Raw genomic sequence first — 16283 nt, 5'->3', positions numbered from 1 at the left:
AGACAGGAGCATCCCTGTAAGTTCAAAAGCAGTCTGGGCTGTATCATAAGGTTCTGTTTCAATTAAATAATTAAACTAGTTTCTCTGGCTTAAAAAAAAATTTAAAAGAAATGATCCCAGAGTGGGTGGAGTTAGGCGTGACTGCCATATGTCAGTGGTTACTAACACTATAAGAAGGATTCCGTTTAAAATTCCCTACTGTTTTCCATGATGGGAAGAGTCCTTTGTTTGAACTTTGGGTGTGAGATTGCCTTAAGACAGTCTTCTGATTATTTGTGGAATTCTGAGAGTTATTGATTGTGTTGCATTGCTGATCTGTTCCTTACCATCTGTCCCAGCTCTGAGTTTACTGCTGATCTTCAACAGCAAATAAACACGGGATTCTGTTCTCAGTTCCTCCTCCCAAATGCTTGTTGAAAAGGAAAACAAAAGCCTCATGTAGGTTGTAGAATGGTTGAAATTACTTTGCCTATAGTCTTAACACAATGTATCATAAATATTTCATGTTCTAGAAATAAAATCCATGTCCAGACATGATGACACAAGCTGTAATCCCAGGAGGAAAGGAAGAAAGATCAGACGAGACTGGTCCACAGTGGGGGTCCAGGATAACCAGACAACATAATTAGACCCTTTCACATCCCAACCTTTACCTTTTTCTAGATTTGATGTTAATAAGAATTTGGTATGGCAAAAACTGACTTCTAGAAAATCCTGGTCACTGCTAGGAATAAGGCAACTTAAATAGCTATATTGAGAATGTACTGATGAATGTGTACAGCCTTTTTCTCCTTTGAAACAATGTGGTAAACTCTTGTTTTTAATCTTTGCAGCTAGAAGATGAGGCTCTCAAGTACATAGGTGCACACTGCCCTGAGCTGGTGACTTTGAACTTGCAAACTTGCTTAGTAAGTAACCCTTCCATAGTGATTCTGTGTTAGTAACATTATTACAAAAATTTCATCAAAAACTGTGGTTATAGGCATAGTGATCCACACCTGTAATCCTGGGACTGAAAGCCCAGCACTAAGCAGATGAGAAGAAGATCATAAGTGAAGGCCAGCCTGTGTTATATAAGAAGTTCTAGGGGCTGGAGAGATCAAAAAGGTCCTGAGTTCAAATCCCAGCAACCTCATGGTGGCTCACAATCATCTGTAATGGGATCTAATGCCCTCTTCTGGTGTGTCTGAAGACAGCTACAGTGTACTTAAATAAATAAATAAATAAATATTTCCTTTAAAAAACAAAAGTAGTTCTAGACCAGCTAGGCCCCATAGTGAAACCCTGTTTCAAAGACAAGATGGGCATAATGTTCTCACCTGTGATCCCAGCATTTAAAACCTGAAGCGAAATTGCCATGAATTCAAAGCCAGCCTGAGCTACGCAGTGAGACCCACACAGATGTTACATGTCTCTCCCTTTATTGCTGCTGATTATGTTGTACAGGGTGGCTTTGAACTTAAGCTCCTCCTGCACTGGTCCTCCCAGTGTTTGGGTTATTAGTGTATGCCTAAATACTGTATTGTGACATTTTACTTAACTAACATTTTTGAAGTTTCAAGATGTTATTTCAATTCAAAATTATTTAAAATACTAATATATATCTTAATTAAAGACATCTCTTTTGTTACATAGTTGTAATATTTATTCTAAAACTACAAATAAATAGACGCTGTGGTGAAATTGTAGCCACCCACAACTTTTGTATTAATTTTCAGCTATGCTGGTAAATATGTTTATACTACTAAAAACTGCTGTCCCATCTGGGCACAGTGGCACACACCATTAATCACAGCACTCAGGAGGATCTCTTGAGTTCCAGGACAGCCAGGACTACACAGAGAAACTTTATTTCAAAACAAAGAAAGCAAAACAAAAAGACTGGTTCTTACTCGTTTTCTAGGCTCTAAAGCTTTTATGGGTCCCTCAACATGATGTGCCCCATGCTGTTCCCAGCATCCAAAGGTTAAAGGTTAAGATCTCAGGGAGTGTGAGCACAGCAGGAGGCAGCTGGAAGAAGATGGCCTCTAGGCCTGGGTGCCCAGTGGACGTGCTGCCTCCCGAGAGTGTTTGATTTCTTTTTCTTCTGTAAGTGACGCATATTGATTCTTCTGACTTTTGTGTTCTAGCAAATCACAGATGACGGTCTCATCACCATATGCAGAGGGTGTCATAAGTTGCAGTCTCTCTGTGCCTCTGGGTGCTCCAATATCACAGATGCCATCCTGAACGCTCTAGGTCAGAACTGCCCTCGGCTTAGGTAAACGTTGTTTATTTAGCTCAAAAAAAAAAAAAAAAAAAAAAAAATGAAGGGAAGAGGAAGCATTCCTTTCTCCACATCCTAAAAGCCCATCCATAGAAGTGTTAGTTCTACAAAAGTTCTTGTGTTTACTTTCATTCCTTCCTTTCTTCATTCATTCATTCATTCAAGACAGGATATCTATTGTGTAGGCTGTCCTGGAACTCATTATGTAAACCTGGCTGGCTTTGAACTCTGATTCACCTGCCTCTGTTTCCCAAGTGCTGGGATTAAAGGCACATTCCACCATGCCCAACTGGGTTTATCATTTAGAACAGCTTTGTTACTCTGTAGCTCTTGTCTGGATGTTTTCTTAGAATTTTTCTGTTAGGGTGCACCATATTGCAGATCAAACCATATTGCAGAAAAAAAAACATGCATAGATAGCATTGTTTTGTAGATCCCCATGTGACTCACAAGGATAGTTAGGTATTGCTTTAGGGGCTGTGCAAATGCTGATTCTATATTCATAACATAGAAGAGAAAGCAAAGGTGGGGGGGGGTTCGATGACCTGCTCAAAGGCCCATGTTAGTGGGTGAGCAGGGATTCTGAGAAAGGCACTCTGTCATATTCTTATGTATATAGTGACAATCACAGAGCAACAAATCTAAGACTTTTTCCATGCTCTCCCAGTGATGGGCCAACCACAGTGGCTGAGAATGTGGAGGTTCCTTACGAGGCAACATCCCCTTCAGTCTAGAGTAAAGCTCTTCCTCAGGGAGTAAGGAAGTAACGGGACATCCAGGATGCAGCCCATAGTAGCCTTCCCTACTTTAAATCTCAGCTTTACTTCCCGTGTGCTCCTTACATTGAGAATGTCCAGGTTCAGCTGTGACGATCACAGGCTGTCTTGTCTGACCCTGTTCTCCCTACAACACTAATTTCTGGTTTTCGATCGTGACTTACTGTGTTTTGACTTCACTTTTTAACTTTGGTTGTAAGGGTTTTTAGGAAACAATGTTTGCTGCCATCTTACAACACAGCTGTTATCAGGCTTTACACAGAAGGAGCAACTTTTGATCTCCCAGTCCTGTGTGGTATGAGGTCAGTGGTTAGCTAGGAGAATGGCTGCCATCCCGGCTTCCTTCTGCATGCACCAGAGCCTGTGGGAGGAGACAGGCAGCTTCCAGCCCCGGGTTTCACATTGGGACGGACCTGTACTCCAGCAAGGCCCTTTTAAAGTAATTGAAATCTGCTGAGACCTACATGAAAGACAGAAAATAGTTACTTCAGCAACAGAAGAACTGAAAGCCTCTTTATCTCCATTTCCTTTGTTTTCTAGGAGCAGGCTGCCCTCTTGGGGTAAGCAATATGCTATCAAGAAGTCTTTTGTTGTAGTTTGGCATTAACTACCAGCTTTAGTTCTATTCCTCTGTATTCTTTGATTGAATCACCCTGAAGTGTGATGTTGACAGGACCACCTGATAACCTCAGAAAACAACAAGATTGTGCACAGACTTGTGTGGTCACTGGTGTCGATCTATATTATGAGTTGTCAGAGAGTAAAGATTGCTTTCTCAGATTACTGCTGTTTTAATAAAACCAGGTTTCAGGAACCAGGAGCCTAACTTTCTTTTCACCTTGTTCTTTTTAACAGAATATTAGAAGTAGCCAGATGTTCCCAGTTGACAGATGTGGGTTTCACTACCCTTGCCAGGGTAAGAGTTCCTCAAGGTTCTGCAGTTGGTTTTCATAGTGGGTTTTGTTTTTGTTGGGGTGGGGGAAGGATTATTTCAGAGAAAGCAGCAAAGAGAACCAGCCGTTCAGCAGGAGTGGGTGGCTGCAGCTGGCGGGGGAAGTGCAGGCACGTGTGGGACAGCATGACACTCTTTGCTGAAACTCCATTCCTCCAGTTCCGTTATGATAGCGAATGACACGAAACAGGGATTTCCTTGTTTGCTGTGTGTTTGAGCAAGAGCACTGTTCAAAGAAATGCAGGCCTGGTTAATACACCAGGGGGTTTTAATACTTCCTTTGGTTTATATAAATCACTGGAGAATGACAGCACTGCCTTTCTTCTTGGTTTTGTGGGTGGGTTGGTTGGTTGGTGGGTTGGTTGGTTGGTTGGTTGGTTGGTTGGTTGGTGGGTGGGTGGGTGGGTGGGTGAGTTGGTTGGTTGGTTGGTGGGTGGGTTGGTTGGTTGGTTGGTGGGTTGGTTGGTTGGTTGGTTGGTTGGTTGGTTGGTTTTGTGGGTGGGTTGGTTGGTTGGTTGGTTGGTTGGTTTTTTGTTTGTCTGTTTCAGATAGGGCTTCTCTGTGTAGCCCTGGCTGTCCTAGAACTCCTCCGTAGATTAACTTCTAACTCAGATCAGCCTAGCTCAATAACAGCATTTTAAAAAATGTTGACTTTAGTTGGTATTGAATTATAAGGGAAATGTCATTTGCTTTCAGGCTAATCTATTATGTGCTGATAAGGTGAAGGCCAGCATGCCTAGCTAAAAAGAAGCAAATAAAACCTCTCTTCCAAAACAAAATAATTTTTATTGAACTACTTTTTAGTTAAAAAGATCTGTGTTAGCATAGTATTAATTTTTAGCAAAATTACTCCTTTGGATTTATAAAAATGTTTAGTGTTTAAGTATGAGCTAATTGAGACATTTTACTGTGAACTAAGCTTTTTTTTATATGTACAACTAACCCAAGAATGATGGTTTACATTTATAATCAGTCTCAGACCTTGGGAAGCTGAGGCAGCGGTATCTTGGACTTGAGGACAGCCTGGGCCACAGAGCAAGACCCTATTTCAAAAAACAAAAAGAAGTATGATTAAATGAACTGGGCTAACAGCATCTGAACTACCGTGATTTGACTGCTGTGGGGTTTGGGCTTTTATGATTTACCAGTGTTTTAGACTTTTATACTGAATTATATGACATTATACTTTGTAGAATTGCCATGAGCTTGAAAAGATGGACCTAGAAGAATGTGTGCAGGTAAGAATGTGATTTTACTCTCAGCATATTTGTGATAGAAACTGTGTGTGTGGAATGCCTAACCCTCTCCCCACACAGGACACTGAAGCACCCGGCAGTGGCATTGACCCTCCTGCGGTAGCTTCCAGGCACAGCAGAAATTGATGTTTGCAGTATAAAATCATTGTCCAGGGGCTGGAGAGATGGCTCAGTGGCTAAGATCAATTACTGTTATTCCAGAGGTCCTGAGTTCAATTCCCAGCAACCACATGGTGGCTCACATTCATTCATAGCAGGATCTAATGCCCTCTTCTGGTGTGTCTGAAGAGAGTGACAGTGTACTCACATACATAAAATAAATAAATCTCTGGGAAAATGTTTTTTAAAAATCATTGTGCAGACACTATGTGACAGCTACCATTTACTATTAGATTAGCGTCTCCCATCCATTTGCCACTTGTTCATGCTAAGTGCTGTGTCCTCTCCAGAGTTGGTCCCTCTGAGTTGATAGTCTCCCCCTATGCTCAAAGTATTTCAGTTCCTGTCAAGCTGTGTGTAGTAGAAATAAATATTGGATAGGAGTATGGCAATTTAGGCAAATCTTTTTTTCAACAACTCAATGAACTGGAATTGAACCCAGCTCCTCTGGAAAAGCAGCCAGTGCTCTTAACCAGCGAGCCAGCACCGGTGCTCTGGGCACAGCTGATCTCTTGAGTTTTGAGCCATGCTCAAACTGGACAGTGGTGGCACACACTTTTAATCTTAACCACTGTGGAGACAGACAGGTGGCTCTCTGTGGCCGGCCTGGTCAACGGAGTGGGTTTCTGGACAACCTGGGCTACACAGACAAACTCTTATCCCTGGGGGAAAAGTTGAGAAATGATACCTGAATTAGAAGTAGTTACATCAAGAATTAATTCATGAACTGCATCTAAATTAATATAATTTTACTTACAACAAATGTACTTGTTGTTTTAGATCACAGATAGCACATTAATCCAGCTTTCCATACACTGTCCTCGGCTTCAAGTGTTGGTAAGTTTGACTTTGTCTGTTTTACTTTTAAATTTATTTATTCAGAGAACTTTTAAACTTATTTATTTTACTTTTGTGTGTGTGTGTGTGTGTGTGTGTGTTTGCCTATACGCATAGATATGTACCATTTATGTTTATTCCTATTGGATCCTCGGGAACAGAGCTCATAGGTCATGATAAGCCACCCTGTGTGCACTGGGGACTGAACTCTGTACTGTGTGTTTGCATGTACCAAGTGTGTTGACACTGGGTCAGAGGACACCTTTCTGGAGTTAATGCTCCCCGGGCACTTCTGTATAGGTTCTGGGGAACAAACTTGGATCACCAGGCCTGGAAATAAATCCTTTTACCCACTGAGCCATCTCACTGTCCCCAACCTTAAGTGTTTTAGTGTGGCTGTGTTTAGCTAAGACACACTGCTAATGAGGTACAGTGGCATATGCCTGTAACTCCAGCACTCAGGAGGCTGAGGCAGGAGGACCACCTGGAATTTGAGGCCTATAGTTAAGAAAAGTGTTGATTTAGGGACTGGATTTGTTTGTTTCTGACACCATGATCTTACTGTGTAGTTCTGGCTATCTTAGAACTTGCTCTATAGACCAGCTTGGCCTTCAACTCCTGAGAATTCCTCCTACCTCTGCTGGAATTAAAGGGGTGTGCCACTATACCTTGTGAGGGTAGGTAATTTTTAATGCTGTTTTACTTCGTGAAATAGTTAATAGTCATTCCATTAATTCACAAAATTAATTTGTAATTATACCAAAAACAAAACAAAGCCCTAAGTCATCCATGCTGAGAGCAGAAGGCTGTCAGTCAGCTCTGATTGGCATTCTTGTTCCATTGTGTATGGCTCTAGAAGGCTCTTTATTCACCAGGCCCAACCAGAAAAGCCTATGTTGGGATTTGACGTAAGTCTGAGGCAAACTCAATGCAGTGCCAGAAGTTGCCTGGTTGTCCATCTTTGCTTTCTTGGGTTGCAGAGTCTTTCTCACTGTGAGCTGATCACAGATGATGGAATTCGTCACCTAGGGAACGGGGCCTGCGCCCACGATCAGCTGGAGGTGATTGAACTGGACAACTGCCCACTAATCACAGATGCATCCCTGGAGCACTTGAAGAGCTGTCACAGCCTTGAGCGGATAGAGCTCTATGACTGCCAGCAGATCACCCGCGCTGGCATCAAGAGACTCAGGGTAAAGAGCGCTGCTCTCCTCGGTCCCACCCCACCCCACTGCGTCTCACCTGCTCTTTTCTTTTTTCAGATTTCTCATGCTTCCTCATGAAATTCCCCTGGGTAGTTAGCAAGCAAGCCTCAGCGTAGATTCCACCCATATCAGGTGGAACCAGTAGGAAAGTGTCCCTGAAAGAAAGAAAGGCCTTTGCCTAGGGAAGGAGTCTGGGCGGCATATCCAGACCTCCACCAACCTCCAGAGCACAGACAAAACTAACAACCAAAAAAAGCCTCCCATGCTAGAATTTGGTTCTAAAGAGAAAAGAGACGTGACAAAGAAACCCTAAGTGAGGTGCCAGTCTGGACCATCCACATAGTGAGACACTGTTTCAAAATAAAAGGTAATGGGAGGCTAGAGGATGCAGTTAGGGCAGAGAGCTTACCTAGCATGTACAGCAGAGAGGTTGAGATACTGGAGATTTACAGCTCCACACTTGCCTCAGGAAGCAACAGTGTGCCAACCACCTCCCACAACAGAGAGAAGGGGCTCTTGAAGACCTTATGTCAACAGGACAGACAGTCTTGGGCTACCCAGAGCATCTTTGTACTGGTATTTTGACTGTCTTTTACTTAGCTATTATGGGATGTGTAAAGAAGCTGAGATCCTAAAGGTAGGATCCCCATTTTTGGACCCTCTCACTTAAGAAGGAACACATGCTTTAAACCTAGGAAGTGTTTAGATAAAGACTAGAAACATGTTTTGATTCAATAAGTAATTGTTTTAAATTTGTCTAGCTTCTTCCAACTATGGGATTCTTCCAACTGGGAATCCCTTTGGGACAAGATGAGAAACTAATTTATTTTCATTCCCTTTCTCTCCTCAGAGCACAGTACAACCTGAGCCTCTGCACATCCTAGGAGTTCTTAGCATCCCTGCTCTCTGTCTCTCTCTGCCCCTTGGTTCCTCTAGGAAAGCAGCATTGCCTTCTCTTTGTCATTAATGTTTCTGTCTTGTTTCAGACCCATTTACCCAATATTAAAGTCCACGCCTACTTCGCCCCTGTCACTCCACCCCCGTCAGTAGGGGGCAGCAGACAGCGCTTCTGCAGATGCTGCATCATCCTATGACAACGGAGGTGGTCAACCTTGGTGAACTGAGTATTTAATGACACTTCTAGACATACCGTGGAGTCTCTCCGGTGGAAGCGACCCCAGTGTTCTGGGCAAGGGTTACAAAGCAAGGGCAGCGTCCAGATCCCAAGAGCCACACATCCACAGCACATGTCCTCACCCCATCTGCTATAGTTCTGTGTCCATGGCCCTGAAGTCCATCCTGGCTATAACAAGTGGATTGGTAAAACCTAACCATTCCATTGGACATGCCCAGAAGCAATTGTAGGCCATGTAGAGGGAGGGGACATTCCAGCAGAGCCCAGTGTTACTGCTCCTGTGATTTCTTTATTTTATTAAGGGGTTTCTGTGGGGGTTTTAAAGCAGTAACTATGATCCTCCAGGGTGAGAGGTAGCATGGAGAACAATATATGACGTATCCAGGGACCAGAAAGAAAACTTCTCTGCCTCCTAGAAATGGTAGCCATCCATTGGGAGATGCCTACACACCTTCTGGGCTTCCTTGTTGCCGTGCCGACATGCTGAGCATGCTCACAGAGAGGGTTCATCCATTCATCTGGTGTTTTAGTATTTGACCCAGAGGTTTTTTTAGCAACTGCATTGAAATCACTGGGGTCCAAATATAACTACTTTTCTTATCTGCTCAGTTTGTCACTGTATGTCACTGTGCACCGTCTTCCGTTCTCCCGCACACTGCCGCGCTCTCTCCCTCTCACTGTGCTGCCCACTCAATTGTTACTCTGCTGCTGTTGCGTTTACAGTTTGCATTTTGGATGAATTAGTTGGGGTCACCAAACATTTTTAAAAGAAACATCAATAAATATTTTTTTAATCTAACTTTTACCATCAGGGGACCCTGCCTGAATCTTTGCCAGTCTGGAAAGAAATTTTAACAAAAGCAGGAAAGTTATAAGAAATAGTCAGATGGTTTGGATGAAAAGAATCTTTGCCTTTTGGGTTTTGGTTTCTGTTGTATCCTATGCTGTATGCTCCTTTGCACGGTGTGCCCCCCCCCCCGCCCTTCACATTTCCTTCCTTCTAAACTAGCTGAGCTTACTAAGAGAAGTGCATTAGTAGTGTGGAGTGGGTGATGAACCCCCAAACTGAGCCTGGATGTCCCTGCTCCAAAGCTCAAGCACAAATGACCAACATCCTATGCCGACAGGCGTGTGGGTGTGATCTCTACCTATGTATGAAGTTACTAGAATTACTTACTTTGCAGCAGTGCTGCTGGGGGTGGGGGCTGCTGTTGGTTTCTTGAACCCCTCCCACAGTTAATCCCAACAGGGGTACAAGAAGAGCCCTGTAATGGCTGCCTGTGTGTTACCAGAAGACCTCAGCATATCAGCCCTCTGCAGACTTCCTCTGAACGGTGATATGAAGGCAGCCAGGTGGGAGCACTGGGGCAGCCAGAGAGCCGAGAGAGGGAGTAGGGCTCAGAGTCTGTACCAATCGTGGCCACCTGACACCAGAGCTGAGGGAACAGGTTTAGTACCTATGGTTCCAAGTCAAGAAAAAGCCTCTTCAAAGAAACACACACAAAAAAAAAAAAAAAAAAAAAAAATGAGAGAAATGAGTATCTAAGGCATATTTGTAAGGCTCAGTGGTAGAAAAGCCTGTGTGATGTTTATTAGGGTATTGTAGAGTATTAGGGAAAGGGGCTTTTAGGACATGGGTGTGTAAGCCTGTGATCCTGTTGTGAAAAAAGGGCTGTTTTAATGCTATAGGAGCAGGTTCTGCCAGAATATATAGGAATAAAGTCTGATGTATTTCTCCATTAATGTAGAAAACAATCAGATGAGAGATCTTCGAATTCTATGCTACCAGATTTATTTATCATATTAAACTTATTTAAACCTTATTTTATTATGCTCTTTTGAAAGTTAAATTACTTGTGTTCTTATTCCTTTTATGATCAAATGGCCTTTTGAGAAATTTCTTTTTTTTCTCTGAGACTGTTTTCTTATGTTGCTTGCCTGACTGGTCTCGGGCACCTGGACTCTCCACCTTAGCCCACACCCCGAGTGGCTGGTACTGCTTTACCTGCCAAGGATATTTGTGTGTCCCACTCCTCGACAAAGTCTCACTCTGTAGCCCTGGCTGGCCTGGGATCTATGATTATCTTTTTGCCTCCCTTGGCCTCCTAACTTCTGGGACTATAAACTTAGCTCACATACACACTTGCAGATGTATTTAGATGTAGATCCCTGAGGTCTTTACAGCAAAACCAAAAGAAATTGATGGATGTCAGCTCTAAATGTTTTTGATTTTTTCCCCCTAAGTGCCTAACGAGTTGAAAGTAAGACCTGAATACAGAGCAGGTTGTGGACACAGTCAATTACCCTCACCCTTGTCACCCAGGTACTTCCTTTTTTACCATTAAAGTTTGAATGAGTCTCTTACTGTGTCAGAGGTCTTAAATGCTGCCTGTCTTCTCAGAGTATTGTCACAGGCAGGTTCATTGGCTTGGTCCTGGTGACCCCTACTGATAAGGCAGATCACGACCTTTCTGGGTCAACGCAAGTCAGAAGGAGGAGGCCTGCTGACGTGCAGCACGGGCTGTTCCTTCCTCAAGCATCAGCCTGTGGTGCCTGGCAGAGCATAGAGAAGCTCGGGCCTGAGTCCAAGTGCTGGCTCCCCACACACGGAAGACTTCAGCATTCATTAGGGTTTTGGTTTGGTTGATGGGGTTGGGTTTGTTTTTAGGACAGTGGATGGAACCCAGGGCCTTCTCAAGCATTAAGCAAATGCTCTACCACTGGGCTAGATCTCCACCCCTAATGAAGCTGAACATGGAAACTCCTTTTTGAGAAAACCTATTGGGGGCTGCCACGGTGACTGGAAGGTGAAGTGCCTGTTGTGCAGTCCTGCTAGAGTTAAGCTTCCAGAACCCACACAAAAGACCAGGGTGGAGTTTTGTGACTCTGATTTGTGACGGGATAATGGGCCAGAAGCTAGAGGACCCTCCATCCTGGAGCACGCATCACTGACAGAAGTAGACCCTGCCTTACCAAGGTGCAGAGGACAGAATGACTCCAGATAGTTGACCTTTGACCTCCATACAAGAGATGGCATGCACTTTCACAAAAATATAACAAGGAAGAAAATGAGATGTAGTAGGAGAGGCTGGAAGATTATTGCAAGTACCAAGCCAGACTGGGATACATAGCAAAGGACTGTCTTTGCGGGGGTGGGGGGGATCCTGTTGGTCCATTTGCCTCATTTTACACCCACCCCAGACCTTTCACAGTGGGGGAAAGTGAATGGCACGAAGCTCTAGGAAGAGATGGGGCCTACAGGCTCAGGCCGACCTTAAGGACAGCCTTGACTACACTGTTTCAGTAAGCCAAGCAAAAAGAATGAGGCACCCTCAGAGATGTTGCCCCAAGCCTCCAGGTAGCCAGGAGAGATTGCTGGTATGTCTAAAGAAAGTTCCCAAATATGCATGCAACGCTCCCACACACACCCCGTGTCATCTGTAATATTCCACCACCATTGGCTGCCTCTGCTTTATTAGTCCTATGAAGGTAGCCACCAGTCTCTCCAGTTCTTCCAGCAAAGCCCTATCCAATTATGGGATAGTCCAACATCTTTGGATTTTTTTCCCTTGGTCACAGCAGGCTGTGTTCTGAATACGGTATAGTCAAGTGGAAGTGGCTTGGAATATTTCTTACATGGTGGTCCATGGTATTTGGTTTTTGGCTTTGAGTCTAATTTGAGGTCTAACTGATGGCTCCAAGGAGTAAAGGGGCCTGACATCCATCTCTTCCCCAGTGTTTGAAATATTAAAACACTGCTTAACATCTTACAAATGCACTGCTCCTGATCTCTTAGACAGCTTTTCTGGGTGTGAACGTATGCCTCGGATTGTTTCTGTAAATTTCCAGTGAGATTTTTATGTCTACTAGGTTGATTTATGGGACATGTAAGTGAGGAATGGTGTTTTAGGCATTTCCCAGGGAAGGTCGGTGACCTGTGCTTTGTTAGGGTGCACTGCACTGTTTGGAGTTTCTGTTGTAGCTGTGGGCCACGGAAGAGTATTTGATATTTTCAGTTATCTTTTAAAATGTGTTTGAAACATGCCTTGATTTGACATTGTTAGGGTGTAGAAGAGTTGTCACTGAGGAGAGCTGACTCCCTGCCTGTCTCTGAGCAGCCTCATAGATGACAGCATTGATACTTGGAAGTCCTCATAGATCCATGATTGATCTTGGGCTGTTGAGATGGCTGGGCAGGTGAAGACTGTAGACCAAGTCCGACAACCTGACTCAATGACGGTGAAGGAACAGAGCTGGAGGCTGGCAGTTGTTCTGACTGTCATGGACAAACCATGGGATCCATGTGCTCACGTGCGTTGTAACAAAAGGTATCTCAAAAGCAAGCCTCGTTGCTCTAAAGCCATCAGTGAGAGGGTGGATAAGCAACGAGCTCTGCTCTTTCTGAGTTGTAGAGCTGAGTTTCTGTGCTGTGGTTTCTGCTGACAGACCAGAGGATGAGCCCAGCCTTCTCAGAAGAGTAGCATGCTTATGTGGAGGTCTTAAAGCAGAAATCCTTGTATGACCTGAGGATAAAAAAATCTTAAGTCAGAAGGATGAGGGAGAGTGGGAATCTCAAACCTCACCCTTTTTTATCTTAAGGCTGCATTGGAAGATTCAGAAGGCAGTGTTAGCAATAGGGTGTGATTAGCCCTGCTGATTTGAGAATAAAATTTGACTGTAAATACAATATCCAAATGTCTTGACTTCACATATTCTCCAGCAAATATATATATATATATTATATATATATCCTCATTTGAGTCTGAATCTTGGGAGTTCAAGAAAGTTTCGTGTAATATTTGAGAGGGAAAGGCTTCTGTTATACAAACCAAGCAGGGTATGTTGGAGTCTCTGCCACATGAGTGCTTGGTCTCGGGCTTTGTGGAGCCAAGTTTACAAAAGTGTCCGTGCTTCTCAGCCACTTGTAGAACAAGAACCATGAGCAAGCAGAAACCTAGTAATGCTTTCGACTGTGTTCTCCCAGGAGTTGGCATGGAGACATGACAGGCAAGGCTCATGAAAGGATGCCTTGCCTCAGGATGCTGCGCTCATGTGACACATTTACTGTTTGTTTGTTTGTTTGTTTGTTTGTTCTTCATGGCATCAACTCCATGCCCTTTTGGTGGCAAGAAGGGCTTCCTTGCATCTGGGGACAGCATTAGTACCAGGAAAGGAGTGTGGACGGTGGATAACAATCCTCGCCCTAGGAAGAGGTAGTGGGAGACCATTGTCGTCTCCCAGGTCCCAGGAAGCAGATCTGAGATCTTTGAAGTTACATCCTTTTACTCTGATTATCGGGTTAGCTCCGACCTAGTCGGTATTGCTGCGTACATGGGTTTCTTCCTGTAACCCAACATTTCTCTCTCCGCTCCCCAAAACATTCAACCGCTCGTTGTTTGTAGCACTGGAGAACGGGGACCTCTAAATTCTTGAAAATGACTGAGTGATGTGACCCATTAGTTAGCTCCCTCCTCTCCCCAGAGGCACCAGTGCCCAGTGCTGCAGCAGGGCATCAGCAAAAGGAACCTCGCTGTCTGGGTTTCCATAGGAAGGCTTGCTCCTTGTGAGGATCGTTTCTTACATATTTCTGACGACTGTTAATCTCTAACAAGTACAAGTAGTGAGCCTGATTCCTGTGACGCCCTCCCTGCCACACTCACACGTGACACATGAACACCTAGACCCTGTCAGCACGTCCCACAATCTTATAGGCCAGTTCTTCCTTCCTGATGTGACCCCAGAACTGACCCCAAGAATCAGAGATCACTACCCAAAAGAGTATCAGGAAGAAGCTTTAGCTCACTTTCTCCTTCTGTTTTATCCACTCGGGCCACCTCTCTTTTCCTCCCAGGAACTGTTTCCAGTTACTATTTCCTGGTGGTTCTGCTCACCCTTGCCCACCTTCCAGTGACCCTGAGGGCACAGACCTGAGTGACCTGTGAGGCCTGTGCAGAGCTCAGAGCACTGTGAGGACCTGCCCCTTCCTGCCAGGCTGCTCAGGGACAGATGGATTGGTACCTGGTGCTGTCTGCAGAACTTCAGTCCTTCACCCCACTCCACTGACTCCCTGAGGGATAGCAGGGCAGTCACGGTGTGATCCCTGTGCCCTGTGACCTGGACTTCGCTGTATAGGGGCTGCTGCTTGCTTGTTTTCTCACCGGGCCTGCTGCCAACACTTGGCTACTCCCCAGGCCCCTAACTGTTCCCCAGTGGGGACTTAACACCACGTTCCATTAGCTAAGTGACTGTATGTACACCTCATACTTCCAGCATCCAAGGATGTGGGGGACGAAGAGGGTTGTTTTAAATAAAATCCAAGGAGGCAGTAGACGATTCTTTTTGCTTTAAAATCTTTGGACTAAAGATATGTTTTTATATATATAAATATATAAAGTAAATTGTTATGTAACTATTATTGTTTTCTGTATGTTCTAATTTTGTTTTATGATGTAATTAAAGGAAATAAGCTGTGGAGACTTTTCATTTCCCTGTGGAAACAGCCTGGCTTGAGTTACGGGTCCTACACCCTCAAAGGCTCTTGGGGCTAAATGGACATTTGGGGGAATACTGTTTGCTCTCTTTACTTAAATATCATTAATTCACTTAATAACCTTAGTACTCTTCTGATAGCTAGTATTTAATACACCAACTCCACAAGACTTCAAGAAACAAAGGACATAGAAATCTGAGCTACCTTAACTAGGTTCACCCGGAGGGCTGGAGAGAGAGAGATGGGTCAGCGGTCAGGAACACATGTATCCTTGCAAAGGACCAGGGAATCAGGCTAGAGAGATGGCTCAGTGGTTAAGAGCACTGACTGCTCTTCCAGAGGTCCTGAGTTCAATTCCCAGTAACCACATGGTGTCTCACAGTAATGCCTCTTCTGGTGTGTCTGAAGACAGCGACAGTGTACTCACATACATGAAATAAATCTTTAAAACATAGAAACCAAGCATCAACCATCTCTCCAGCTCCACCTACCTGCCCCAACCACCTTAGTATTGACTTGGCCTAGAACTATGGCCTGGCCAGCAGCAGTAGGATACTTGGCTTCCAGTCGGCTTGGGTTCTGCACCAGCACCGTTCCCTGCTGAAGATTCTGAATCCCTGGTTTACCTTTCCCCTGACAGGGTGAATTCAGATGGAGCAAGTGCAGGAGTCAGAATCAGTAGCACATACCACACGTGGCTTCAGACAGCTGCCTCCACTGGCCGTATCTAATGCACGTCTGGGAAGAATGGTGGTACACAGCTACCACCGCCATATAAAGGTCTTAGGGACACACAGCAGTAAATATAGCAGGTTCTTGTCACTTTGGTAGAGATGAGGAAGACAGAGATGCATTCATTCTTCCCAACACTTGGAGGTGAGTGGTTGGGATCCTAAGACTACACAGAAAAACCCTGCCTCAAAAAATCTAGAGGGAGGGGTGACCCATGGCTAAGCATCTGCTGCTCTTACAAAGGACCTGGCTTCAGTTCCAGAAGACCTGATGCCTCTTCAAGGCCTCTGCTGACAGGATATGCTCACACAGGACAGGCAAATTTAATCTTCAAGCTTCAAAACGGAGCTGGAGAGATGGCTCAGTAGTTAAAGAGCACTGGTTGCTCTTCCAGGGATCCCGAGTTCAATTCCCAGCAACCACATGGTGGCTCACAACCATCTACAAAGAGATCAGATGCCCTCTTCTGCTGTGT

General features: G+C 44.4%; 1 protein-coding gene across 3 annotated transcripts in view; it reads left to right on the top strand.

Annotated features, from left to right (window-relative positions):
• Nucleotides 1-14977, top strand: part of FBXL20 (F-box and leucine rich repeat protein 20) — a 61814-nt gene extending 46837 nt beyond the window's left edge. For 2 of the 3 annotated variants that reach the window (XM_080923892.1, XM_080923893.1), the window contains exons 9-15: nucleotides 834-908; nucleotides 2130-2260; nucleotides 3898-3958; nucleotides 5188-5232; nucleotides 6190-6246; nucleotides 7227-7439; nucleotides 8438-14977. In XM_080923892.1, the coding sequence (XP_080780018.1) occupies nucleotides 834-908; nucleotides 2130-2260; nucleotides 3898-3958; nucleotides 5188-5232; nucleotides 6190-6246; nucleotides 7227-7439; nucleotides 8438-8545 (690 nt within the window). In that variant the 3' untranslated portion in view covers nucleotides 8546-14977. The remainder of the gene's footprint in view (nucleotides 1-833; nucleotides 909-2129; nucleotides 2261-3897; nucleotides 3959-5187; nucleotides 5233-6189; nucleotides 6247-7226; nucleotides 7440-8437) is intronic. The other variant, XR_013975194.1, reaches the window with a different exon arrangement.
• Nucleotides 14978-16283: the final 1306 nt, after the last annotated feature.

Source organism: Micromys minutus, assembly GCF_963924665.1.
Source record: "Micromys minutus genome assembly, chromosome: 10".
Classification (NCBI taxonomy): domain Eukaryota; kingdom Metazoa; phylum Chordata; class Mammalia; order Rodentia; family Muridae; genus Micromys; species Micromys minutus.
Note: the sequence above shows the minus strand (reverse complement) of the source record. Positions and strands in the feature narration are given on the sequence as shown.